This window comes from Vombatus ursinus, unplaced genomic scaffold (genome assembly GCF_900497805.2).
Source record: "Vombatus ursinus unplaced genomic scaffold, bare-nosed wombat genome assembly UNPS02014838.1, whole genome shotgun sequence".
NCBI lineage: Eukaryota > Metazoa > Chordata > Mammalia > Diprotodontia > Vombatidae > Vombatus > Vombatus ursinus.
In genome coordinates, this window is record NW_020954616.1 from 1,275,732 (window position 1) to 1,302,820 (window position 27,089).

Consider the following 27,089-nt stretch of genomic DNA (forward strand, 5'->3'; position numbering starts at 1 on the left):
TGTGTGTGTGTGTGTGTGTGTGTGTGTGTGTGTGTGTGTGTGTGTGTGTGTGTGTGTATAAAAACCATCAACTTTGTCCCTGGTAATTTTTCCCAATGGAAGGCATCTACTTCTGAAACACTCTACAGCATTGTCAAAGTGGCAGAGTGATAAAATAGGATGACCACTTAGAAAATGCTGTTGCATTTGGCTAGAATAGAGGTCATTAATGGCTTCTAAGGGACTGCTTTCAGCAGAGTGGAAGGTGAGGTAGAGACCTAGTTCGTTGAGTTAAGAAGTAGTAGGAATAGTGCTTTTCTTTTTCTCTCTCTGCCTATATCTTTCTTTTAATCCCTGTCTGTTATTTATTTCTGTCTCACGTTGTGCCTTTGTTTCTCCCTACCTGAAAGGATATGGAACGAAGGCACCAGGAAAAGCTGAAGATGCAGGCCGAGATCAAGCGCATCAATGATGAAAACCAGAGGCGAAAGGAGGAATTACTGGCCCAGGAGAGGCTTGCAGACCAGATGGTGATGGAGTTCACCAAGAAGAAAATGGTGAGGAGACAGGGGCCTGGACAGGGACAAGAGGAGTTAGAGCTAGGGGAAGGCTCAAAGTAGGAATGGGTGAGTTGTGTGAAGGGGTTGGTAAGTAGGTTTGCTTATGTGGAATTAAGGGGCCACAATAGACAATATTGAGACATAGAGGTGGTGAACTGATGGTGGTAGAGGGATATGATTGATGGGAGCAACTTGTAACTTCTTACCAAGAACAGTTATGGCAGTCCTTTGTTGGGAGGGCACATTAGTAGAAGAGCCAAGAAGCCTCCAAATGGGAGAGAGCCACCTCCTGATTCTGTAGAAATCAATTTTGTAGAGATGGCCTTAGTTCTTCATCGATTTTGGATGGTCCAACTGCTTATTAACAAAGAGTAGCAGGGAAAATTAAGTATTGGAGAAAATCAGATTAGTTGGTCATTCTCTTGCTTTCTTTGGTAGTGTATTGAATGAGGAGATTAAATTGGGAGGAGGAAGGAGTCAGTGATTGAGACTTCTGATGTAAATGAAGTTTTTTTTTTTACTTTTTTCTGAGAGTTTAACACTTGGAGGCATCTCCTTTCACATATGAGATCCCTGAAAAGGGTTTAGGGAACTCCATGGTCAACATTCATTCAAAATCATACTTTATGAAACCACCATGGATATGTTTATATTTAACTATCCAGTCAGAGGATACATAGTCCATTGTCCATAACTGCTATACGATTTAGGATTAGAAAATTCCTTGTAAGTCCTGTTTAATTCCCGTGAGCATCCTGGGCCCCTCTCCCCCTCAACATATTTTGAGAATTCTGTCCCTAGAAAAGCCACAGGAATTGTATTGAAGCTAGGACAGTGAACCCATTTTCCTTCCAGAGTCCTTTCAGGTCTGGTGTGCAAATTAATCTGAGTCAGAACAAAAACCAAGATGACAAAAATATCACCCTTTACCTTATTGGTTCACATTTCTGCCTTTATGATGTCACTCTTCTGTTTAAAAAAACCTGAATTTTTTGCTGTATTCTGCTCATCATAAGACATCACCATCTTCCTTTATGAGTTTAATTTATCTGGGCTCTCTCTTCCCCAAGTATGCTCCTGGCATGAGACTGGGTCTGCTTTTTGAGGACTGTCCTAGCTAAGTATGGGGCGGATCATCACCAGGAAACTGGCCACTTGGTGAAGAATGTTTTGGCCATGACAACCATGAAACAAACAAAAAAACGAAACCCCACAAACTAACCATTAATTTTGTGCTGCCTCCTTCTGCTCCACAGTGACTACAGTAGCAGGGTGGAAAAGCAGGCAGAGGGTATGAAAAATCACACAAGTTTTAGGCCATCTATAAACTTTACCTTGGTCATTGATACTTTATAGGTGAGACCTTAGTTCAGTGACCAGCAAATGGACATACTACTAGAGGAATAGAATCGTATCAATCTTGACTTACTTGAAGAAACAAAACTGAGAAGAAAAAGGAAGTTGCAGATAATGAAATAGCTTACAGATTTTCCTTGGAGAGGCAAATAAAAGAGTCAGTGTCATCAGTTTTATCACATGCTTAAAGGTAGCAAGAAAAATTCCATGGGGCATTTGATCATCTTGTATTGCAGAGCTCATTATAAACAATGGCAAAGAGACCTCCATAAAAATAATTTCCCTCTTTGTGCCAACATCTTTTGCATAGGATGAAAGGGTAGAGAAATTCTACCGATAACTAAATAGGATCCTCCCACTAAATTAACCTGTTCTTGATATTTGGTGACTTCAGTGCAGAGGCAGGAATATGTGATGATGGTCAGAAATATATTTGAAAATATGGATCATTAATAACGATTGAGAAAGACCAAAGATTTGTAGATTACAAAGAAGCTCCACCTCTGTATATCGTGAATACTTTCTTCATGAAAAGAATCATCCTTAGGTAATGGACAGTGGAGCACTGAAGAACATCAAGAAAAGAAAACTGATTATGTTTTAACTGATAGGAAATGGCGTTATTCATGTGAGAGTCATATATAGACCACTGATTTATTAGAGCAAAGATAAGAATCAGTGCACATGTAGAAAAGAAGGAAGAAAAGTTAGAAAAAGATGTGGTGTGCAATTGAAAAAGCTCAATCCTTACCTATTCAAATTAACTGTCCAAGCATTAACTATTCATATCCCAGGAAATGGTGAGTAGAAAGGACATAATACTTTCCTTCCCTCTGTTGATTATTTTCAACTTAACCTGGTTATGGCTTATTTATACGTAGTTGTTTAACAAGTGGTCTCCCCCATTAGACAGTGAAGTCCTTGAGGGCACAGACAATGTTTTGTCTTTCTTTATATGCCCAGTACTTAGCACAGTGCCTGGCACATAGTAGATGCTTAAATGTGTATGGATCGATTGATTAAGATGTCTAATCCATGTAAATCACTTGCCGTAACAAAGGGACCAAAAGAGCCTCATAAGCAGCTTATTCAATAAACACGACTTATTTGCTCAGTAAAGAAGGATGGCAGCCAAAGGCAACATTGGTTTAGCACATAAACATATTTGTGCAATATTACAAAGAAGAAAGATGGAAGATTATGAGCAGTCACCTCACGAAACTGAGAAAAACCATAAAGGGCAAAATCAGTTTAAAGAAAGCTTGCCAAAAGATTCAGCTAAGCAAAGCCATCTTGAGGACATATAAAGATGAACATGAAAGGAGTGTAATAAATAGAAGAAGGAAGGGAAAGATTTGTAAAGATTTTACAACCAACTTCTTTTCATCATCAAGGACAGCATAATCACCACACTTGAACTCCATATCACAGCACGGGATGTGCTTGTGAAGGATCCAGAAATGGCATTGAAGAGAAGAAAGGTAGAAAAACCTGCTGTATGAGACCAAGTGTACATAGATGAGGTCTGTCCTGGAGGCAACACTGTTGTAAAGGTGTTGAAGGATCAATTCACGAGGTATTTGAATGAAAAGATGATGCCACAGATATGGGGGGAGAAATCTCAGATCTCAATACTTGACAAAAGGCAACTGAGAAAACATCCATAACTACTGAAGCTTATGCTGACTTTGCCTACTATACCTGCTTTTTTATGTGAAATTTTTATGAGAGGCATGTACACACATGATGAGGGTAGGGAACAGGCAGACTTTTGTAATGTGATATCCACAGGAGACCACCAATTCTAACATCACACAGCTGATGTAAAGAATGAGGGGTCCTACTGGACTTTTCCCATTGATTCTCTTTTAAAATTTTGAATTGGTAGAGAAAATGCTCCCTTAAAGGTTTTCTTCTAACAAGGGTTTCTCCCATCTGTACTTCAGGATCTATTAAGAGCTGTAGCAGTATAGATAACCTTATTCAATGACCCTCTGATCCTAAATATTATGTGAGGCATCTAACACGGAGACACATGCTTATCTCTATCTGTAGTCTGTACATTCTGTCTGTAGACTATGCCGTCTGTTTTTAGACTACCTGTACAGTCTGTGTCTTTGTTCCCTCCGCTATGCCTTTGAACTCTCTTGGACTATGGGGTCCTGCCAGAAGTATCATTGGTACTGTTGACAGGCTTAACTATTTAAATTCTCCAGGGGCATGACCAATTTTTTTTTCTTTTCCACCGGCCAGGCTTCCATCAATTCCATCATAGAAATGTTCCATTTCTTAAGGAATCCCAAAGTGTTAACACATTGACATCTTGTCATCTATGATTACATTTTGTAGACTGTATCAAGTGAGCGGGGGTTTGGGGAACCTCTTCTCCTTTCTCCCCACTCCTTACATGTATGTGGTCATACAGTACAAGTGGATGAAAAGTTGGACCCAGAATTAAAGAAGAAGGGGACAGAAGACTGTGTTCAGCAAGATTGCAAAGCTTCTTTAATGAATTCAGACTTCTTCCTGAAACAAATGCCCATCTTTTTAAATACCAATAGTTACTTGTGTGGCTGCAAATTTTAGAACATCACTATCTCTAAAAGAATTAAAAATGAGTATCAGCAGGGGGCAATGGAGAGGCATAATGGTGGAAATGAGCAGGCTGCAAAATATAACAAGGACCTTTAAAGATGACCTGGAGTAAGGGAGAGGAAGTAGACCTGGAATGCCATTGATATAAGGAATTCTGAGATGAAAGAACTCTTCTCTATCAATACCTGTCAGCATCTTCTCTGCCTAGAGTGACAAAAGGTTGAAAGACTTGCCCAGGGTCACAGTCATTATGTGTCAGAGAAGGGACTTCCTGGCACTGAGGGTGGCTCTCTATGTACCATGCCATGCTGACCCTCTAGCCAAGGATAAAGGGGTTAAGGGATAATCACCAGGAAAATTTAGGATTGAAAAAAAGATGGGCTGCCCATGTGGTGAGAGTATGGTAGCTGTATGACCGATAGCCTCATGAAGTCAGGAGAAAGTGAGGAAGCCAGCCCCTCCCATGCTCATCAAACACCCTTCCCCCCCTTCTCTCCCATGTTAAACTTCTGGCTGAACATGCATGAGCAGACATGAATAGGTTGTGGTCTGTATCACTGAAGGGAATGCCCACATAGATGAAATCACAGATCCTTTTGAATATTGCCTCTCTATCCCCCACTGGCCTCGGTAATTGAGAGCTGACGGTGTGTTGCTCTTCCATACAACTTTGTCCTGGGTGAGATCATAGGATCTAGTGCTGGAAGGTGTCTTAGAGATCATTTAGTCCAACACCCTCATTGACAGGTAAGGAAACTGAGGTCCCAGTTGGTGAAGTGATTTGGCTAAGGTGACACAGGTAAGAGCAGAGATAGAATTTGAACTTGGGTTTTCTGATTCCAAATCCACAAATTTCTCCTATACCACAATGCTTCTCCAAGGCGCAGACTTCCTAATCTTTCGACAACTATTCCCCCCTCCCCCCCCAAAAAAACCCCTCAGCATCCTTCCATCACCATGGAAACATTCCCTATGTGTTGAATTTTGTATTAGGTGTTATGAAAAAGTAAAAGACTCAGAGAACACAGAGCTCTCATAAAGAGCACGTGAAACATGGTCAAGACAACACTCTCAAAAGAAACATAAAGGAATTCAGATTAATATAACTTAATTTGATATCTTAAAATGCAGAAAAGTTCTAAAGGCATAGGGAATGAATGAGTGGAAGCAATCAGGACAGAGAGCAGCCCAATAAGGCTGCATGGAGGTGAATTGTGAGCAAGACTTGGAAAGAAGGGAGGGAGGAACATGTGTTTATGGAAGGTGCCCAAGGGCTGTGTTAGTTCATATGTCCCTTTGATGGAGAAAAACTGAGTGGTATGTGTACCTCTTTATATTCTGATAGTACCTAGCATAGGGCTGCCCACATGGTAAGCATTGTTGTTCAGTCATTTCAGTTGTGTTTGACTCTTTGTGACCCCATTTGTGGTTTTCTTGGCGAAGATACTAGAGTGATTTGCCACTTCCTTCTCCAGCTCATTTTCAGGTTGAGGAAACTGAGGCGTGGGGTTAAGTGACTTGCCCAGGGTCACACAGCTAGTAAATGTCTGAGGCCGGATTTAAACTTAGGAAGATGAGTCTTCCTGACCAGACCTGGCACTTTATCTGGTGCTCTGTAAATATTGAATGAATGAATGCTTTTTATGATAGCTCAGAGGTAGAAGTGTTTGACTTGTGTATAGAGGTAGGAAGGATGCTTGAGCTAATAGACTTGCTTGCTTGAAGCAGAGTTTAAAGTGCATAGTACCTGAGACTTGTAGGTGGTGAGTTGTAGAGGGGTAGAAACACTTGGTTTGTTTGTTTGTTTGTTTGTTTGTTTTTTCTTTTTCTTTTAGGCAATTGGGGTTAAGTGACTTGCCCAGGGTCGCACACATCTAGTAAGTGTCAAGTGTTTGGTCTGAGGCCGGATTTGAACTCAGGTCCTCCTGACTTCAGGGCCGTGTTCTGTCCACATGCCACACCTAGCTGCCCCCAAGGGTAGAAACACTTGGTAAGGAGACTTTGAAGTTATTTTGAGTCTGGGTTTGATAGCACTGCATAATAAGGAGCTGATCCAGATCTTAAACAAGAGAAGGTGAAACACTATAAAGAAGACAATAGCAAAATTAACCCTCATTCAGGAAATATTTTACAATTTAAAAGAGTACTTTCTTGACAGTAACACTCTAAAATAGATAGTACTTAGCCACTTACTGACTTCCTACTACTACCCCTTCCTACCTTTCCAGTCTTCTTATGCCTTGCATGCTGCAATCCAATAACAATGGCCTCCAATGCTTTTCCTCAAACTGGACACTCCATTTCCCGACTCAGGGCATTTTCAGTAGCTATCTGTATGCCAGGAGAATTCTCTCTCCTCCTTCTAATGTCCCTACATTCCTTTAAGTCTCAACTAAATTCTTATCTTCTACAAGAAATCTTTCCCAATCTCCCTTAATGCTAGTGCCTTCCTTTTGTGGATTATCCCCAATTTATGCATACCTTGTTTGCCTGTAATCTCTGCCATTAGATTGTGAGCCCTTTGAGAGCAGGGACTGTCTTTTACAACTTTCTTTGTATTCCCAGCATTTAGTACAGTGCCTGGCACATAGGTAGTGCTTAATAAATTCTTGTGGACTGACTGACTAGCTGTGTGACCCTGATTAAGTCAGTTAGCCTATGTCTGCTTCGGTTTTCTCATCTGTAAAAAGGCGATAATAATAGCACCTGCCTCTCAGGGTTGTTGTGAGGAGCAAATGGAATAGTAATTGTGAAGTGCTTAGCATAGTACCTGTTACCCCATAGGTGCTGTATAAATGCTAACTATCATTATTATTATTCTGATTTCACAGATGAGGAAACTGAGGATCAGAGAGTTTAAATTATTTGCCCATAGTTACAAAGCTAATGTGTAGTCCAGTTTAGACTTGAATCCAGGCCTTCTTACTCCAAGTACAGAGATCTAACCACTACATTTCATTACTTATGATTCTTGTTACTATGTTTAAAAAAGATGGGGGGACAGGTGGAATTGGGCAAGAGGTTGAAGGTATGTAGACTGGCAAAGCAATGGGATGTGTATATATATACATATATATACACATACATAATTACATACATATATATACACATGTGTAGGTGTGTGCATGTATGTGTATATGCATATATATGTGTATTATACTCTTTGTGTCTCACAGGAAGACATACATTAAAATAACTATAACATACAAGAAATACAGTGAAAGGGTGAAAATATTATAATAGACAGGGAGGGGGCATCTGTGCAAAGAGGAGCTTATGAAAGATCTCATGGATATAGTGGAAGTCAATATTAAATGACATGTCATTTTCTCTTACCTCAGAACAGTCTCTACTCTACACAGGCAACTGTGGCCTATACCATCCAAGCCACAACATGACTTCTTTATTGAGACTGTTAGGGGTCCATTCAACTACCACCTAGGCCAAAATGGATCAGAGGAGTTGGTCTTAACATCGATGGACACAAGCCTACGCACACTCAAGTCCATTGAAAGGAATGTTCTTGCCACCACGGTCCTTGTCGATGTCTGATTGTTCAGTGTCAAACACTGATATGATTTTATCAGTGGGAATGACATTAAAGAAGAGGCAGTAACATCTGCTTTATGTTTGTGCCCTAAGAACCATGAGACCCTTCCATATATGTTGACTCCCCTATTATATGATGTGAGCTCCGTGAGAGCAATGCTTGTCATATTTTTCTATCCATATTCCCAGTGTAAATGGTAAGCACTTAATAAATGTTTGTTTGCTTGATTCATTCATTCACTGGGCTATGGACAGGTTAGTTATATTTGGATGTTTGACAGTAGCTTTATCCAAGCCCCAGAGTGCTCCCAGTAACCATCAATCATTGATCAGCACCATTAGTGAACACCAGCTGGGTGCAAAGCCTTAATTAGGTGCTACAGGGAAACAGCAAATTTAGAGGAATTATGACTCCTACCATGGTAAGACATAAGTAATATGGACATAAAGATATTCATAGAGGTCTGTATAGGTAGAATACAGGGGCTAAGGAAGTTCTTTGCAGGCAGATTGTTCCTTGCCAACCCAAGAGGAGCAGCCCTGGGGAGATGGCCTTGGGGAATAGTTAGCTACTTATCCACTTTTATAGCATGAGCACTTAATAAAGACTGCTGTTTTCATTGCTTACATACCTGGCTATTTCTTAGACAAGATGAAATTGCCCCATGGGAAAATTGGGTGATGGGAAAGATATACCAGCAACTTTTTGTGCTTTTCTAGGAATGAAAGAGGGGGTACCCCTGGAAGAGTGGCCTGATCCACATCTGGCAGGGGAGGTGTTCATGGTTGTCTGAAAGACCAGGGTTATAGTATGTCTGGTTTCCCATGGCCTTTTCTCTCTTTTAGGCCCAAGAAGCAGAATTTGAGGCTGAGCAAGAAAGAATCCGAAGGGAAAAAGAAAAAGAGACAGCTCGACTGAGGGCCATGCAGGAGAAAGCCCAGGACTACCAGGCAGAGCAGGTACCTGCCACTCCGGGCCACTCCTTGGGCAGCCTATGAAGTGGACTTTGGGGAAAGGCCTAATAGAAGACTTCAAAATTCTCTGCAGACTTTAGCAGTACAGGAGCTAAGAGGGGACCTGTTTGCCTACCTATTTATATACATACACACACATACACACACACATATATACATATATAGTTATATATATGCATACATATACATATGCATGTCTGCATAATACCCTTCTGTAGGGCTGCATTTCCTGTCTGTTGATCAGGAGTCATATCTCCCTCTGTCTGGATCACATAGCCCAATAGTGTCCCCTCCCCTCCCCTGCCCTGCTTGGGTGGGAGACAGGCTATACATTAAGAATTACTTTTTGGTGGGGGAATGTCAACTACTCAAATACGTCACCAGGGGAGGCTGTAGATGCCTTCATTAATAGTATTTTAAAACAGGAATAACTTCAGGGGTGGGAAATAGACAAGATGACCTCTCAAGCTACCTTCTGATCATTAAATGTGAGCTATTCTTTCCTAGCATCTTTTTCTGCTAGAGAAATTCTTTGGGTTTCTCAAGGCAGAAGGTGATGAGAAGACCATAGGCTGGTGATCCCTAAGGGACTGGTGTAGGGGATTGGTTTCCCACTTCTTTATTTATGGAGGAGGTGGTAGAGTGGGTTGGGGAGTTAGCCCTAGAGTTCTTTGAGGAAGCTGGTTCCAGCTGTCCTAGGAAGGCAGAGGGTTGTATAGGGAGACCTGTGCCCCCATGCACCCCAACCTGCCCTGCCTTCCATACTTCTGGCTTCAGTTGGGTGGGGTTTAGGACTGAAAGCCCCCCAGTTACCTGGCACAGCACCCACCCTTGTTGGGCTGCCTCTTCCCCTTCTGCCAGGATGCCCTTCGGGCCAAGCGCAATCAGGAAGTGGCAGAACGAGAATGGCGCAGGAAGGAGAAGGAGAATGCCCTAAAGAAAGCAGAAACTGAGGCGATGCTGAGACAGAGCCGGCTGGACCAGGTGGCCTTCAAGGAGCATACTCTGGCTGTGCAGGTGCAGCGGGATCGAGATGAGTTTGAGAGGATCCTCAGGTAGGCTGGCCTTCCCTTTACCCCGGGGTATAACAAGGGCTATTGAAATAAACAAAGGATATGGGGGGAGGGTAAGGGGGAAAGGGAGGGGAGGGCTGTGCAGCTACAGTTAGGTGGGGAAATTACCTTAGGAATTGTCTAGTCCAGGGGTGGGGAACCTGCGGCCTCAAGGTCACATGTGGCCCTCTAGATCCTCAAGTGCTGTCCTTTGACTGAATCTCCCATAAGGGGATTTGTTCTGTGAAGTTTGGATTCAGTCAAAGGGCCACACTTGAGGACCTAGAGGGCCACATGTGACCTTGAGGCCACAGTTTCCCCACCCCTGGTCTAGTTTAACTCCCTTATTTCACAGATGAGGAAACAGTGACTTGCCCAAAGTCACTCCAGTGATAAGTAGAAGAGCTGGGATTTGAAAGTCTCCTCCAAATACAAAGACTTTTTTTTTTTTCTCATTGAACCATGTTGTTGAGAGTAGAGTAATCTCACCCACTGTCAGGATTCTCAGCAGTCCAGGTTAGCCCTCATTCCTGTCTTAAGGTCATTATAATGATTTTACAAAGGAGGAAGGAGGTAGGATGGGAATAAGCATTTATTAAGTGCCTACTAGGTGCCAGGCACTGTGCTAAGTGCTTTACAGATATTATTTCATTTGAGCCTCACTGCAACCCTGTTAGGTAGGTGCTGTTATTATCCCCATTTTACAGATGAGGAAAACTGAGGCAAATAGAGGTTAAGTGACTTGCCCAGAGTCACCCAGCTAGTAAGCATTCCTTCCTAGCTGTGTGACAGAATTTCTTCTTGGTCAAGGACCTGTGAGAGTTAAAGGAATTGGAATAATTCATGTGGAAGGAGGGATGGTTGACAAGGGGGAGATAACTTTTCCCAGCAAGAATGGTTCTTTATTTCCACAAGGGGAAAAGGAATGAAATTATAGTGGAAAAAGTTTAAGTCACACGTAAAGAAGGGGCAGCTAGGTGGCACAGTGGGTAGAGTACTGGGTCTGGAATCAGGAAGACTCATCTTCCTGAGTTCAGATCTGGCTTCAGACACTTAACTAGCTGTGTGACCCTGGTCAAGTCACTCAATCCAGTTTGCCTCAGCCTCTCATGTATAAAATGAGCTGGAGAAGGAAATAGTAAACCATTCCAGTACCTTTGCCAAGAAACTCCCAAAATGGGGTCATGAAGAGTCAGACATGACTGAAATGGCTGAACAACAGCAGACATGACCCTTAGGTTGTAAAACATTGATTTAGGCGACCAAGAGGTCATTGGATTTAAAGCTGAATGGTAGCCCAAAGATCACTTATCAGAGTTTGGCCCTTTTAAAAATAGATGAATAAAGTAAGGCCCAGGAAAGAAGAATGACCTGGCTGAGGTCTAACGTCTTTATCAGTATCTCAGTGAAGGCTGGGTGCTTTCATTCCTATGGTGAGCTCTCAGTGTGCGAATTCTCCCCATGGATACAAACTAGAAAGCCATGTGTAACTTTCATCTCAAAGCTTTGTCTGGAGGACTGAGAGCTTAAATGACTTAGCTGTGGTTACTTAGTCAGTATGTGTCAAATACAGAACTTGAATCAACCATGTCTTTATGACCCCCAAGATTTGCTATAATATAGTATGCCATACTATATTGCCTCTCTTAAATATTTTAAGCATGTTAGGCTTGAAAAAGCTTTGTAAGGGCCACACCATTTTTTTGTGGACCCCCATCCATATTTCCCTGACTTACCATGATTACTGCTGCTCTACATCTCCCTTGGCTAAATCGTCTTAATTCCATTATATGAATAAACAATAAAGTGTTAATGTAGTTTCTGTGTTTCCTCCAGCACTTAGCAAAGTGGATTATGCAAAATTGGCCCTTAATAAATGGCCATTGAATGAATTGAATTAGTGTATAAAGTCAAGAGCACTTGGTGGACTTGGACATAAGGAGACACACAGATTACAGCACAGCCTTGAGAGAAGGGGGTCTCTGAATAGGCAGTGGGTTTCTGAGATGATTGAAGAGCGGCAGCTACAGGGTGGGACTAAGAGAGTCAGAGTAGCCCTCTGGTGGCAGGCTCCCTTTCCCTAATGAGTCCTGTCTCTGCTTTCCCTCAAATCCAAGGGCTCAGAGACAGCAGATTGAAAAGGAACGTATGGAAGAAGAGAAAAAAGCCCAGGAATGCCTACTCCACGCAAATGAGTTGCGGCGTCAGGTACGAGAGAATCAGCAGAAGCAGGTACAGGAGAGAATTGCCACATTTGAAGAAGGCCGGCGCCTTAAGGAAGAGGCCCAGAAGCGGCGTGAGCGCATTGATGATATCAAGAAAAAGAAGATGGAAGAGCTGAGGTGCGTTTGCGGCCCAAGTGCTGTGTCATCCTGGTCCTTGGTGTGGATGCCATGAAATGTGGGAATCCTCACAGACGCCCAGAGTTGGAGGGAATGACCCCAAAGCAGGGAGGTGAAGGGGGAAATCTCTTTGGATCTGGAAGGAGGTAAGGGCATGGGGCATTATCCCAGAACCCAGAGCTGGAAGGTATAGAAAGGGGAATTGCTAAAGGACTGGCAAATGGGGTAGAGGAAATAGCCTGGGGTGGGCTGGAGTCGGCGAAAGCTTAGGGAGGAATCTTCCCTAAACATGGAGGGGAGGGAGGAGAATTGTCTCCGAGGTGGGAGGAGATGGGAGTCAGGGATGTTCCAGAACTTGCTGGGTGAGGGGGAAAGGTGGCGGCTCTCTGAATCCCTCCTAGGAGGGGATTTGGAAGCCTTCACGTGAGCTTGTCCTGGGCACACTCAAATCTCCTGACCCCATGCCTTTGTCCTAGGATGCCTTTCCAACCATCCCCCTGCTGCTAGTGCCTTTCCCTCTGAGGTTCCCTTCCATCTCCCTGCACGTGTCATATGTATTTCCACTTTGTCTCCCCTATTAGAACATGAGCTCCTTCAGAGCAGAGGCTGCCTTTCTGCCTTTCTTTGTGTGTAGCGCAGTGCCTGGTGCATAGCGCACCATCAGTGCTTGTTGATGGACAGATGGACCTTTTGCAAACCCCATCTTCTGCATGCTGTGTGCTCCTAACCCTACTTCCTGCTGTTTATGGCCCCTTGTTGTCTGCCCTCTTTCTGACCCTCCCTGGCTTTCTCTCTACAGAGCCACGGGCCTCCCGGAGAAGTACTGCATTGAGGCAGAGAGAAAAGGCAATATTCTGTCAGCCACCTCGGTGAGCTCAGTGAAGGAGCTATGAATGGACTTTTTCCTAGGCCCCCAGCAGGAGCTGGCCTTTGACTTTGCCCCTTGGTTTCCACTATTGCTGCTAACCCAGAGAGTTTACAAATAGAGATTGGATTCATTATTCTTCTATTAGGATTCGTGCCTGACTTTCTTTCGGTGGGGCTGACGCCTGAAGTTGTTCCGTACCCGTCAGCGAAGGTGCTGAGATGGGCAAAGTAGGTCCCAGGGGGGTAGAAGAGCACGGTGGCAAGGGGATGCTTCTCTGTGTCTTCCCTCTCCCTCCCACACATAAACACCCGAGGAACCCAGAGGTCCCCATAAAAGGAAAAAGATAGCGCTTCATGGGCAACTGGGCCGAGAGAGTGATGTGTGGTACTGGGTGTGGGCGAAACAGCAGGAGCAGGGGCAGCCGTGCCCTGATGCAGTTTTGATTCCTCTGGGATGTCGACATCAGGGCCTCCCCGGGCAGGATGCTCGCTCAGTGGAGTTCCCTGCTTGCTACCGCAGCTGAGATGGAAATGCTGTGTGAATGAGGGATGAGGGGAAGAGGGCTCAGGGAGGAGGGGCCCTGGCCCAAGGCAGGGCTGTCCCTTTGTACACACCCATCAATCAGACTGCATCTGTGATCTGGGATGGTTGGGGATGAATCCTGACTTTTCCCTCAGCCCTCCCCTGCCAGAGCCCTTTCAACTTCAGGCAATACCACAACACAGACATTGCCTCCACCTCCCTGTCCCCCGTAACAGGGCACACCCAGAGCCCTAGTGCTCCTCACCCCACCCTGCCCCATCCCCCCCTCACCCAAACACTTCCCTTTACCTCATTTACCTGCCTCCATTCTCTTTACCTTAGTCCACATCCAGTCCACCCCAATAAACATGCTTCCCCTCAGCCTAACTGATCTGCCTCAGCTTTCCTCACTCTGCTCTGGCCTACTCTTAATTTGAGCCACTCTTCCCTTGCCTTTCAACCCCTCCCCAGCTCATTTCCTTTGACTCTAGGATGTGGTTAATATCACTATCTCTCAATATCAATATCAATACCTCCCCCCCAAAACCCATCCCCCACCTCAGCTCCCCGTGATCCATAAGTATATCATGAAGACCTGGGCTAGAGTCACTGGCCTGACTGTCCTCCCCTGGAGGAAGAGGAGTTAGTTGTGGAGGGGCCCCCTCCCTGAACTGTCATCTTCCCTCCTCCCCCAACCCAGTGAAGTTCCATTCCCAGGTTTGGGGCCCAGCCTTGCCTCCCCTGATGGGCCCTGCAGCCATCAAGGTGGAGGGCGGCTACTGGGTGCGTCCTAGGTGTTTATGATGCTGGGTTACAAGGGCCCTGGGCAAGAGTCCCCTTTTCATGGGGCCCAGCAAGAGTCAGCAAGCTGCTTCCTGTGTTTCCACTTCCTCAGGCACAGTACTGGGGCTCCTCTAGGCAGAAGAGAGGGTGGGCCTGGCCCTGCCTGGGCTCCAGTGAAGAAGGCAGAACCACCATCTGTCTTCACCCTTTTCATGTTGACTCCTTCCTCCCTTGGGCTCCCTCTTGCCTTTCCTTGGAAAGAAGTAGCTCACATCCCTGGGGGTTCTTTTGGCATCCCCTTCCCTTGTTGGCATCCTGGCATAAGAATCCCTCTGAGGATCAGCCAAATGTACAGCAGCTTGTACCTGTGCCCACTCGGGCCCAGGGGAACTCTGCCCTCATTCTGCCAAGGGGATCTAGACACTGTTCTCAGGCTCAGCTTAACCCCCAACCTGTTCATCTTGGGAATGGGATGGAAACCAGTGGGGCAAGGAGAAGTCCATCTCTACCATATATAGAATCCCTTAGAGAAGTCTTAGTCATGGAGAGCGATAGTCCCAACTTGGGAACTTGTAAGAGGTAGGATTGCAATAGGTCCAGGTTTCTGCTCCAGACTCCAGGGGTTCCTTCTATCTTCCTCCCCCCCAAAGCCTATCCCTAATTTTGAGGAGATTCTCCTCACAACTAGAGTTAGGCCCACGCTCGCCCCTGGGAGATGGTGAGGGATAAGGGAAAAGAAGAGGAAAGGTTCTTTTCTCAGGATCCTAGACCAAGATATTGATAGGGATGGGACCCAAGGCTAACTGAGGAAACTGGAGAAAGGAAAACAAGCATTTATTAAGCATTTGGCATGCGACAAGCGCTTTACAAATATCCCATTCAATCCTCACAATCTCAAGAGGTAGGTGCTATTATTATCCCCATTTTATAGTTGAGGAAAATGAGGCAGAGGTTAAGTGACTTGTCCAAGGTTACACAGCTAACATGTATCTGAGGCTGCATTTGAATGAAAACCTTCCTGACACCAGGCACAGCACTGTACCTTCTAGCTGCTTCTAGGGGAAGAGAAGGGGAGAACGGGAAGACTAGAGGTATTTATGAGAATAGATAGCACATCTGGGAATTTATAAAGTGCCTTCCTCACAACAACCCTGAGGTAAAGGAGGTAAGAGCCTTGGTTTGTGCATTTTGATATTAGTCATATTAGAACTAGAAGGGCTCTTAGAAATGATTACAAATAATCTATAAAGATAAGAAAACTGAGGCCTGGACAAGGAAAGTGACTTAACCAAAGTCATAAGGCCAGTTAATAGTGTCAGAGCTTGCACTGGAACCCAAGTGTCTTCACTTTTCCTCCTCTTCCTCACATATTTTTTGAGTACCTACTTTGCAGAAGGTACTGTGAAAGAGTCTCAAGATGTGTGCCATGTTATCCCTGGCCTCCAGGGATTTACATTCTAGGTGGAACATAGGCATAAAAGGAAAAATGTTAATCCAGGGCAGCACATATCACCCATGGTCAGAGGCTTCCAAACATAAGGAGCCCCGGTTACATTTATATGGGGGTTTAGCATCCTTTCCAAAACTCAAGACCTGCTCAGAAACTTGAAAAATACCCCCGACTGGCCAATTCATCACTTGCAAACATTCTCAGGGGGTCTTAATCTTTTGTGTGTTCTGAACCCCTTTGGCAGTCTGGTGAAGCCCACAGATAATATTTTTAAATGCATAAAATAAAATACATAGGATCACAAAGGAAACATTATATTGAAATATACTTAAAATATTTTTTAAAAAAAGTTCATAGATCAGGGGCAGCTAGGTGGTGAAGTGGATAGAACACCTGCCCTGAAGTCAGGAGGGCCTGAGTCTAAGTCTGGCCTTAGATCAAACACTTGACACTTACTAGCTGTGTGACCCTAGGCAAGTCACTTAACCCCAGTTGCCTTAAAAAAAAAAGTTCATAGATCCCAGGTCAAGAACTTAAATCATGAAGAACTTTTTTTTTTTAAATGTAAGTTTTATTTTACTCTTTTCAATTTTCCAGCATTGGTTTTCTCTCCTCCCATTCTCTCCCCCCAATATGAAAAAAACCCCACAAAACTCTTTATCAAATATGCACAAAGAAAACAAATTTCTGAATTGGCCATGTACAAAACTGTCTCATTCTGCATCTTGAATCCTTCCCCTCTGGGTAGGACGCCGTACAAAGAACTTTTTAGCTCTAAAACCTATGATGCAATCTATTTTTCCACTGTAGTAATCTTTGCCAAGTGATATGCAAATCAGAACTGCAGCTCTTAGAGCTTTAAAACTAAGGTGCTTCTGTTCTTTGCTATCTATGCCTTTGGGCAGAGAAAGCAAGTGCTGAAGTGAATGTCTCTTCATAGACATGATCTGGGTGTTTAATGTGGGTGAATTTCGGGTTACCTTTCCTCGTCTTCTTTCCTCTCAGCCTCCTGCCCCCAGTCTGTTTCTGTTTCTGTTCCCTAGGCCCTATCTAGCTGTCCTCAGGCTCACACTGGCCTCTGTTTCATCCTTTTTTTAAAAAAATTTTTATTACTGGCCCAGGGGCAGTTCGCTACATATTAGAGAAACCCAGGGTCTCAGATTTAGCATGCTATCCAAAGCCAAGAATAAAGTCTAAGGGTGGAGGCAGGTTTGTTACATTGTGTCTTCTCTTGTGCCACCTCCCCCCCCCCCCCCCCCCCCCCCCCCCCCCCCCCCCCCCCCCCCCCCCGGCTTTCTCAGGTATGGTTGTAAAGACAATTATAGGGAAAGTTCTGTCTGTAGCTGGGGGCAGATATGGCCTGGGTGCCTACTGTTGTTGGCAGCACCAACATGAAGATGCTGCTGGATGAGCTGTGAAGGGAGTATCTGGATCCCTCTGGCACCAGGATGTCTGATTCAGTGCCTTACCTGCCCTGGCCAAGCTGTTATGGGAGTGGATTCCTTGGGATGATCAGTGTCCGTTTCCAAGTATGTCATTGGATTTGGTTCTTCCTTCATCCACAAAAAAGAGAACTTTTTATTTCACTACTAGGTCTGTATCCCAAAGAGATCATAAAAAAGGAAAAGGATCCACATGTACAAAAATATTTATAGCAGCCCTTTTTGTGGTGGCAAAGAATTAGAAATTGAGGGGATGCGCATCAGTTGGGGAATGTCTGAACAAGTTGTGGTTTATGATTGTAATGAAATACTATTGTGTTATGAGAAATGATGAGAAGGCGGACTTCAGAAAAACCTGGAAAGACTTACATGAACTGATGCTGAGTGAAGTGAGCAGAACCAGGAGAACATTGTACACAATTGTACACCAGTATTATGTAGTGATTAGCTTTGATAGACTTGGCTCTTCTCAGCAATTCAAGGATCTAAGACATCTCCAAAAGTCTCATGATGGAAAATGCTATCCACATCCAGAGAAAGAACTGTGGAGTCTGAATGCAGATCGAAACATCCTGTTTTCACCTTTTGTTGTTGTTGTTTTTTCTTTCTCTTGATTTTTCCCTTTTGTTCTGATTCTTTTTTTCACAACATGACTAATATGGAAATATATTTAATAGTATCGTACGTGTATCACCTATTGCTTGCTGTCAGGGGAGGGAGAAAAATGTTTAGATCTCAAAATCTTATAAAAATATATGTTGAAAGCTTTCTTTACATGTAATTGGAAAAAAATAAAATACTCTTTAAAAAAAAAGAGAGAACTTTTAGCCTGTTAAGGTTGAAGTCCCCAAAGTAATCCAGAAGGAAACATACATAGGTTTAGGGATCCCAGGAAGATTTTAGGAATAGGAAGGTGGGTTAGAGAATTGGGAAGTGGAGAAAAAGAACCTGTTGGTCCAAAAGCACCACTTTTGTACTGCACATTTGGAGGAAGGGGACCAGGCCAATAGAGGGACTGGCTAAATGAGTTGGGGATGGTTAGCCTGAAAAAGAGAGACTTGATGGCAGCAGGGAAGGATGATGGATGAAGGAAGAAGGATAGGGTAGAGTGGGCATGATAAGTGTTTTCAAATATTTGAGGGGCTGTCACATGGAAGAGGAATCAAGAATCATTCTTTTTGTCCCATAGACCTAGAAGCAAAGGTAAAAGAGAAGCAAAGGGATGTGGTAGGTATGGTGCTATATGTAGAGCCAGAAAGATAGAAGTTCAGGCAACTACTAGCTGTGTGACTCTGGGCAAGTCATTTAACCTCTGTTTGCCTCAGTTTCCTCATCTGTAAGATGAAGGGATTGGACTTGACCTCTAAGGACCATTCCAGCTCTAAAGCTATGATTCTATGAAGTGGCAGAGAGGCAGATTTTGTTTTATTGTATGTAAGGAAAGACTGCTGAATAATTAGTCTTCCAAAAGTAGAATTGACTGCTTTGGGAGGCAGTAGCTCTCTCTACCGAAGGTCATTGAGCAGAGGTTGGATGACTACATTTTGAGAATGTTGTAGGTATGAGTTGAACTGGGTGATCTCTGAGGGCCCTTCCAATGCTTAGAGGCCATGATTCTTTCACCAAAGTCCACCAACCCTGCAAAGTTGGAGGAGCTTTCAAAAAACAAAATAAAACAAAAACATCTGAGCCACTAACTTTTTAGCATGATATTTTGCATCCTAATTGCTTGCTTTTTCATGCCCATGATCTTCCAGCCCCTGCTCCTTGTCCCTAAAGTCTCCATCCCCATTCTCCTGTTAGGGTAACCTCAGTCCAGGATGACTCTGGCTAGGAAGTCTAGTGGCTGGCCTCTATCTTGGGGCAGTAGTCTGACCTATAAGCAATAGTCTCAGGTAGGTATTCTCGGATGTCCTGGCTGGGAGCCAGCCTTGCTTACTGAAATGTGCCTACTGCTCGTGCTATGCCAGCTCCTTGCTGGAAGGCATTCTCTGGGCCTCAGCACTCTTGCTCCAGAAGCTGATGCCAGCCTAGCCGGCGCTGCCTCAGGCAGGGGTGTGATTCAGTGGCCTGAACAAGACCTCCACTTGACTCAGTGGAGTTGTCTGTCACCACCCTCTTCTTCCCCCTCCAAATGTCTTAATTCTCTCATCTGTGACTTGTGCCAGTACTGAATATTTAATTGGTCTCTGTAAATATGCTTTGATTAGGCTAGCATGAAAGGGATTGTGGAAGTTCAAAGCCAGTCAGGGCTTCTGGGGCTGGGATGAGTGATAGTTGGGAGTGAGGAGGAGGGAGTGAGCAGGGGAGTTGTTGGTATTTCTCCGAGAGGACCTTGGGATTGAGGAAGACTCTGGAGCTAGGTCATGAGAAGGCTCTCGGGCACATTGAGGGTTCATAGTTTTCACCTGAATCCCTTTTCCATGCATAGTTTGTGAGGGGGGGCAGTATATTGGGGAACATTGAGAGAGAGAGAGAGAACTAGCTTGGATCATAGGTCACAACAGGTAGGAGACTGATAGACACCTTGACTCCTTTTCCTTCCCTTCTGTACCAAACCCACATGAAAGAGATGCCAAAGCCATACTCCAGGGCATGCTGTTCCCATAAAGCCCTCACTTAAAGTATTATTGACATTTTGGTCCCTATGCTCACCTATCTGCCTTTTCCCTAGCTACCATTAATATCTGGGTTAAAATAATTTCCAAGATGGACATTTCATCCTTTCATTCAGTTCTATAGCCCTGCAAAGTTCTTCTTGTGGCCTAACGCCAGTCTTGCCTAATGGATTCTTAACTGATTTCCTTTTGGTGAACAGAAAAGGCTGTCTATCCCCTGAATACCCATTTTCACAGGAGGTCATAAAGTTTAGGGGAGTTGTGAGCAGGGATCTCATTTGAGATCCTGAAAGAGTTTTCTGTAGAGAAACTTGAGAATTGCCACCAAAGAGTATTGTAATGAGGAACAGAAAGTGAGTGGGGCAAAGGTAGAGAATAGCTTTGCTCCCTTATTCTGGGAATTGCCCTGAAGTTTTGTCCACCTTATTCATGGAAGAAGGACTATTTGCTCTTGAGCCCCTAGGAGCCCAGAGGTCTCCTCCTCCCCTTGCAGATCTGCAAAGCCTCTGTCCTTGCATTGAGGAGCGGCTGTCGGTATGTCTCTTCTTCTTAGGGGAGCTGGTAGTAACAGGCTGCTTTGGGTGAGATGAGTGTGCCAAATGGGGACTAGGAGCTACTGTGACATGGTGGAAAGAGCTCAAGGCTTGGAGTCAGAAGACTTGGGTTTCAGTCCCACTTCTGACACTTGTGAGCTGTGTAATCTTAGGCAAATCACTTAGCCTCAGTAAGCCTCATTTTTCTTATCTGTAAAATGGGGGAAGGCACTAAATCAGATAATATGGTTGTGAACCACATAATGTCATAATATCCAAAGAATCAAAACTGTGGGTCACTCAAAGGGCAAAAGAGGGGTATGGTGGGCATGGATGTGCTGCAACCTATTATCAACAATGAATTACACGTAAGAAATGGTGTAAAAGCTATGCCCTGAAAATGGAGGTGATCTGGTTATGTATCAAGGGATAACAGGTGGGGTGGACCCCTTTTGGAGGACTTATGGGAGAACTGGATAAGACTTGCACAGGGTGAGAAGGGTTGTTATCTGTACTGTTGGAGGGCATATATCTGTCAGGTCACAGATTCATTGAAGTATACGAGGGAGTTAATAATTTTGAGCAAGGGCTGTTTAATTTTTTTGTCTTTCTATCCACAGTGCCTAGTGCAGTGCCTGGAATATAATAGGCATTTAATAAATGCATGTAGAATTAAATTAAATTGAATATGTGTGCCACTTAATTTACAGTATAATCATGAGAGAAATGCTTTGTAAGCAAGTGTTATGAAAGGTGAAGCTTGCTTTGATTAGGATGTCCTCTTGCAGTGTCCCCAATGCCCAGGTCCAGTTGTCCCTCCTCTGTTCATTGCCTGGAGCCTTGGTTGCCTTTAGCTTTGCCCAGACTGTTAGCCCCTCATGATGTGAGTAGCAACCCCAGAGCCCCCTCTCTGTCCCCTGGGCCAGGCCTGACAAACTCATCCAGACTGATAGCAAATATCTGGACCATCCACCAGCCTGACATAGTCCTGCCCCACTCCTGGTCCCACCTCCTCTGGCTCTGTCCCAACCCCAGCTCCTCCCTCCCCTAATCCAAGATCCAGGGCAACCAGGGAAAATAAACATGGAGCCAGGGGTATAGAACTGGATCCAGAAAAACTCACTGGGGAGTCTCCCAATCCAGTCATACATCCTTCTTAGCTCTCAAGGTGGCTGCTGGCCCCAGGCCCAGTATCTGCTAACTGCGTTCCCATAACTACAAGTTCTCAAAAAGCACAAGATTTAGAGCCAGAAGGATCTTCAAGAACTCATGAATCCATCTTACATTGAAGAAACTGAGGCCCAGAAAAAAAAAGAGTTTACTCAGGGTCACATAGAAAGAAAGTAGCAGAGCCAGGATTCAAACCTAGGACCATTGTGTTGGAGAGTGGAAGCTGACCCAAGAGAACTGGCTTCAAGGACTGGCTCTTCCCTCCTAAGAGAGTCTGTCACTCTATGATTGCCAATTCAATGTTCTTCCCTGTATATCATGAGATCTTATTCCTGTCCTCCCTGTGAATATAGCTTAGTAAATACCAGGTTTAGGATAGACAAGAATGAGGACCCAGAGACCTTGAGATTGTGACTGAGAGAGAAGGGAAAGCCTTGTATCCTGCTGGGCCCCAAAACACCCTAGAGACTGGAGCAGATGAGAGGTCACTTCTGGAGTCATAGGCTTTTCTCAGCCTGGCCCAAGCAGCCATTTTGGCCCAGGTATCCTAGGGAATCTGGGCTCCTAGCCTGTTGCTGCAGTTCAGCTCCCACTACTTAATCCTGACATCAATATTAACTCTTTAACCATGATTTTTAAGAAATTATTCATTTAGTGTTTTATTTTCCCCCAATAGCCTTGATTTCTAACTTGCTCTCCAACCCCCATCCCCAATTCTTTTTCTAAACCCAACCTGAGTCTCCTTAATTGGAACTCTACTTGGGAAACTGTTTCTAACTCTTCCTTACTTGACCTTAACTTTTCCTTAGCCTCAACCCCAATATAACTGCAACCATCACCCCAGCCTTCACACCTCCTCCCACTGTACCTCCCTAACCACATCGTTCGCCTCACTCACCCTAGTCTTGCCTGATGCATAGACCTCAAAGCTAAAAAGGACTTGACTTCATCCCTGTGGCACCATTTGGGGTTTTTCTGTCCCTAATTGTATCTATTATTCCATTTCTCTACACTCAGAATTCCGTTCTATACCCAACTTGATTGTCTGTCTCCCAAGTTTCTTTTGTTTTCTCAAAGGGCTCAGGGTTGTTGTCTGAAAATCAGTCTCAATTCTCTTTGTCCCATCCCTCCATCTCCAACTGTTTTGACATTGAATTGTCAATTCCCACTCCTGAGCCCCTCTGAATTTCAGGATGTGGGCTCAGGCCTGGGAATGTGGAATAGGGCTGAGAGGGAGGCATGGGCCTAGGTAGAGAAAGGGGATGTTTTAAAAAAAGAACTAGGAGCTGGAGTGAGTTGGAAAGGAAGAATAGTGGGGACAATTTGTGGAAAATAACAGTCCTGGGCAACAGGGATGTTGGGGAGCACTGGAGGGAGAGGAAGTCCAGGGAAGGGAGCTTCAAGGAGCCAGGAAAAGAGAGGTTAAGGAGGGCTGTGGAAGGAGAAGGTATGGAGATTTCGTATGAAAGAAATAGGGGAAGGGAAGAATCCATATAGGAGGAGTTGGGAGGTATGGGAGGAGTAAGTTGAGGGCAGGGAGGAAAGAGATAGGGCACCCTCCTTCCCCACACAAACCTGGGTTTGGGGATGAGTCATGTCTAAGAAAGAGCCTTTGAGCGAGTGACTTTTCCTGCCAAACAGCCTGGAGTCCGCCCTCTTTATCCCTCTTGTTTCCTTTCTGTCTGTTTTATTAATTTATTTTTGTCTCTATCATGCCTTCCCTAGACGTAAAAACATCCTATAACTTCTACCTTACAGGTTTGAGATGAGGTGGAAGACAATGAAAGATGTTCCTCTTGCCTCCTGGAAAACCATACATTTAGTACTCAATGAGAATGAAGTTGGGGGGGAGGGGATAGAGTTGTTTCTGGGTTGTACCAGAATATAAGCTTATGGCTCTCCTTTGTTCCTCAGTGTCTGTTGATCTGTTTTCTGCACCTCTATGTGTTCTCTCTCCTAGAGTCTTCCTGAGGAACTCCTGTATTTTACCCGATCTTTATGAAAAGTAAATGGGTGGGATAGAGGATGGGACTGCAAGCTAAGGAAAGTCAGGGTTGGAACTGGCAGGTGGAGCTGAGGTGGTGGGGGTGGGTCCAGAAAACTGAGGGAGGACATCGTAGGACTTACGGTTAAGAATTGTCTTCGACTCATCTAGACCAGTCCCCTCCCTGGGAAGGGAAGTGATTGCCCAAGATCACATAGATTGTAGTAGTAGAGAATTTTTCCTTGATGCCAAATCCAGTACTCTTTTCACCTCTAAACCCTTTATCTAACTATGAAGAAACTGGCTTCTAGAGAGGGAAGGAAAATTACTTGCACAAAGTCCCATAGCTAGTTACTTGTGTGTTTCTTATCACACACTTCTCTCTCCTCCCCGCTCCCCCTACATCTTTGGTCTTGTGTTTCCTTATCACTGGAGTCTGGAATAATATTAGTAGAGTCTTTACAATTCATTTAGTCCAACCTCTTCCACTTATAAATGAGGAAAGTAAAGTTCAATGAGGAGTGACCCCTAGCTTTGATCCCAAGTCATCTGACTCCAAATCCAGTCTTTTCACCATACTGCATTGAAGGGAAAGATACATGGACCCTGGACTAGCTGGAAGACTGTTGCTGCTGTTGATTGTTGCTGTTTGTCTTTTGTTCTTGAAGGGGGCCAGTGACTTCAGAAAGGTGATGTCTTGACTTCCAAATGAATCGGATTTAAATGAGACATGGCTGTGCAAAATCACCAGTCTCGGTCTCTCCTCCAGAGCCATCTGGGTCCAGTGGCAAGATATAGATCAGGACAATTAGAGATGACCTTGGGTGCAGTGGGTGGCCTTGTTAAGCTAAGGTCTTCCCCAGGTAGCTGGAATGACACAAGGAAGGAGGAAGGAGATACTGTCTCAGAGGCTGTGGAATTCTTCTGAGCTGGATCTGTGATAAAGGGACTTGGAGAAGGTTCCCTTACCTTCATGCTCCACCCCAGCCTTCCAGGTGAGCACAGCACGCCAACAATTCATGGTCTTTTCATGGATTCCTGAGTAGAGGGTGGTAACAATTAGTTTGATATGTTGTGACTATGAAGGACACTAGTCTCTTTAGTTTCAGGGGGTTAAGAGGGGAGATGGATGAGCTCTTAGGAGGAGGTAATATAATCTTCCAGCCCTCCTCATTTCCCGTGCCTCTGCCTTATCTGGATTCCCTCAAATCTCCCCTGCCTTTAATGGTTTTTCTCCTCCAGAATCACAGCGTTGGAAGCAATTTCAATGGTCATCTAGTTCAATTCATATTTGAACAGAAATATCCCCAATAATACCTGAATAAGTGGTGCTCTTGCCTCTGATGAAAGACTTCCAATTCCGAGCATCAGCATGTCATACTCCTAAAATGGGTATACAGAGTTAAACACAGTACTACAGATATGATCTGATCAGGGCAGAGGACAGCCTGACTTTCACCTCCCTAAACACTCCTATCTTTCAGCTTTAAGGGACCTATGATGTCAGTGATGGGGACATTCTTTCCAGAGGTGTAGATTGTAATCATTCTATATCCTTTCAATCTGTATGACTCTTGTCCACATTGTTCCATAAATCTGCCATGGGAGTTCACCAAATGTTCTAGGAATCTTCCTCTAGGCTAGGGGTTCTTAACCTGGGATTCAGGAACTTGTTTAAAAATAGTTTGATAACTATAATTCAATCTAATTAGCTTCCTCTGTAATCATATGTATTTTATTTTATGCATTTAAAGACATTATTCTGGGAAGGGGTCTGTAGGCTTCACCAGACTGCCAAAGGGGGCCATGACACAAAACAGATTAAGAGCCCCTTTTCCGGGACCTCTAACACTGGTAGCAGTGTAGTTTTTGGCCTGTGTGTCTGTTCTCCCTTGCTCATGCTCTATGAATAGCCCACCTCCTTTTCTGGTCACATAGCTCAATGATATCTTTTATACTGCTTGCTGTATGCAATTCCTTGTTGATCATGTATCTTGGCCTGGTCACCGGCTCATTTCCTGTACTTCTACTTCTTTATCTACTTCTCTTTGAGTGACTTGCAATTTTGGTCCTTTGAAAACTGTGATATTCCATGATGCATGGTCCTAGAGCATTACCAGAAGACTATTGCTATATTAAAAAGTTAAATTTTTCTTTCAGAGAGAATCTTGGGAGCAGAAAAACACACTGAATAGTTTCCCAAATGGCATACAGTCTGCTCTCTTCTCCCTATTCAATTCTGGGACCAGTTCATTGGTCTATCTGCAGTGTCAGATATAACAAAATATATCAGTCAATGAGCAAGTATTTTTAAGTACCAAGTACCAAGTGCCAACTCTGTGTTAACGCACTGTGTTAAGCACTGCAGATACAAAGGAAAAAAAATGAAACAATCTTTGCCCTCGAACAGATTACATTCTATCACATTTATAACATGTATATATAGCATTTACATATGTATACATATAAATACTTACATATCATATGTAACAATCAAGAAACAATCATTTATTAAACACATTCTGTTTGTCAGGTACTGTGCTAAGTAATGGGGATACAAAGAAAAAGCAAAAACAGTTCCTGCCCTGAAGGAGCTTACATTGTAATGGTAGGGATAACATATAAATCATACAAGATAAAATACAAAGTAGATAGAAAGTAACCTTAGAATGGTAGGCAATTGGGGTCATTCTCCTAGAGAAGATGGCCCTTGAATTGAGGCTTAAAGGATGCCATGTATTCTAAGAGTCAGAGGTTGGGAGGGAGATCATTCCAGGAATGGGGTGCAGCCACTGCAAAGGAATGGAAATGGAAGACGAAGTCTTGTGTACAAGGAACAGCAAATAGGCCAATATGGCTAGGGTGAAGAATGGATGAAAGAGGAGCAAAGTCTAAGAAGATTCAAAAGCATCAGGAATTAGGAAAGGATCAGGTTGTGAAAGGATTTTATATTTGATCCTGGAGACTGTGGAGTTGACCAAGTCTTTGCTTTAGTGAAATTGCTTTAGCAGCTAAGTGGAAAATGAACTAGAGTTGGGAGAGAATAGAGGCAGGGAGGCCAATTAGAAGGCTATTACAATATTCCAGGAAAGAGGAGATATGAATCTGAACAAGGAGAGTCACTGTATGAGTAGAGAGTGGAGGACATGTTAAAGAGATGTTATAGAGAAAGAAATGACATGATTTGATAATATTGGATACTTACCAGAGGTTGCAAACATGAATGCATGGAAGAATGGTGGTGGCCTTTACAGTGATAGGGAAGTTAAGAAATGGGGACTTTTTTGTGGAAAGATGAATTCTTTTTTAGA

At 43.9% G+C, this 27,089-nt stretch overlaps 1 protein-coding gene across 1 annotated transcript in view; it reads left to right on the forward strand.

The window, feature by feature from the left end:
* Positions 1-13,417, forward strand: part of CFAP45 (cilia and flagella associated protein 45) — a 49,635-nt gene extending 36,218 nt beyond the window's left edge. The window contains exons 8-12 of the mRNA XM_027840105.1: positions 390-536; positions 8,886-8,999; positions 9,876-10,069; positions 12,184-12,408; positions 13,208-13,417. Coding sequence (XP_027695906.1) covers positions 390-536; positions 8,886-8,999; positions 9,876-10,069; positions 12,184-12,408; positions 13,208-13,301 — 774 coding nt within the window. The 3' untranslated portion in view covers positions 13,302-13,417. The remainder of the gene's footprint in view (positions 1-389; positions 537-8,885; positions 9,000-9,875; positions 10,070-12,183; positions 12,409-13,207) is intronic.
* The last annotated feature ends 13,672 nt before the right edge of the window (positions 13,418-27,089 follow it).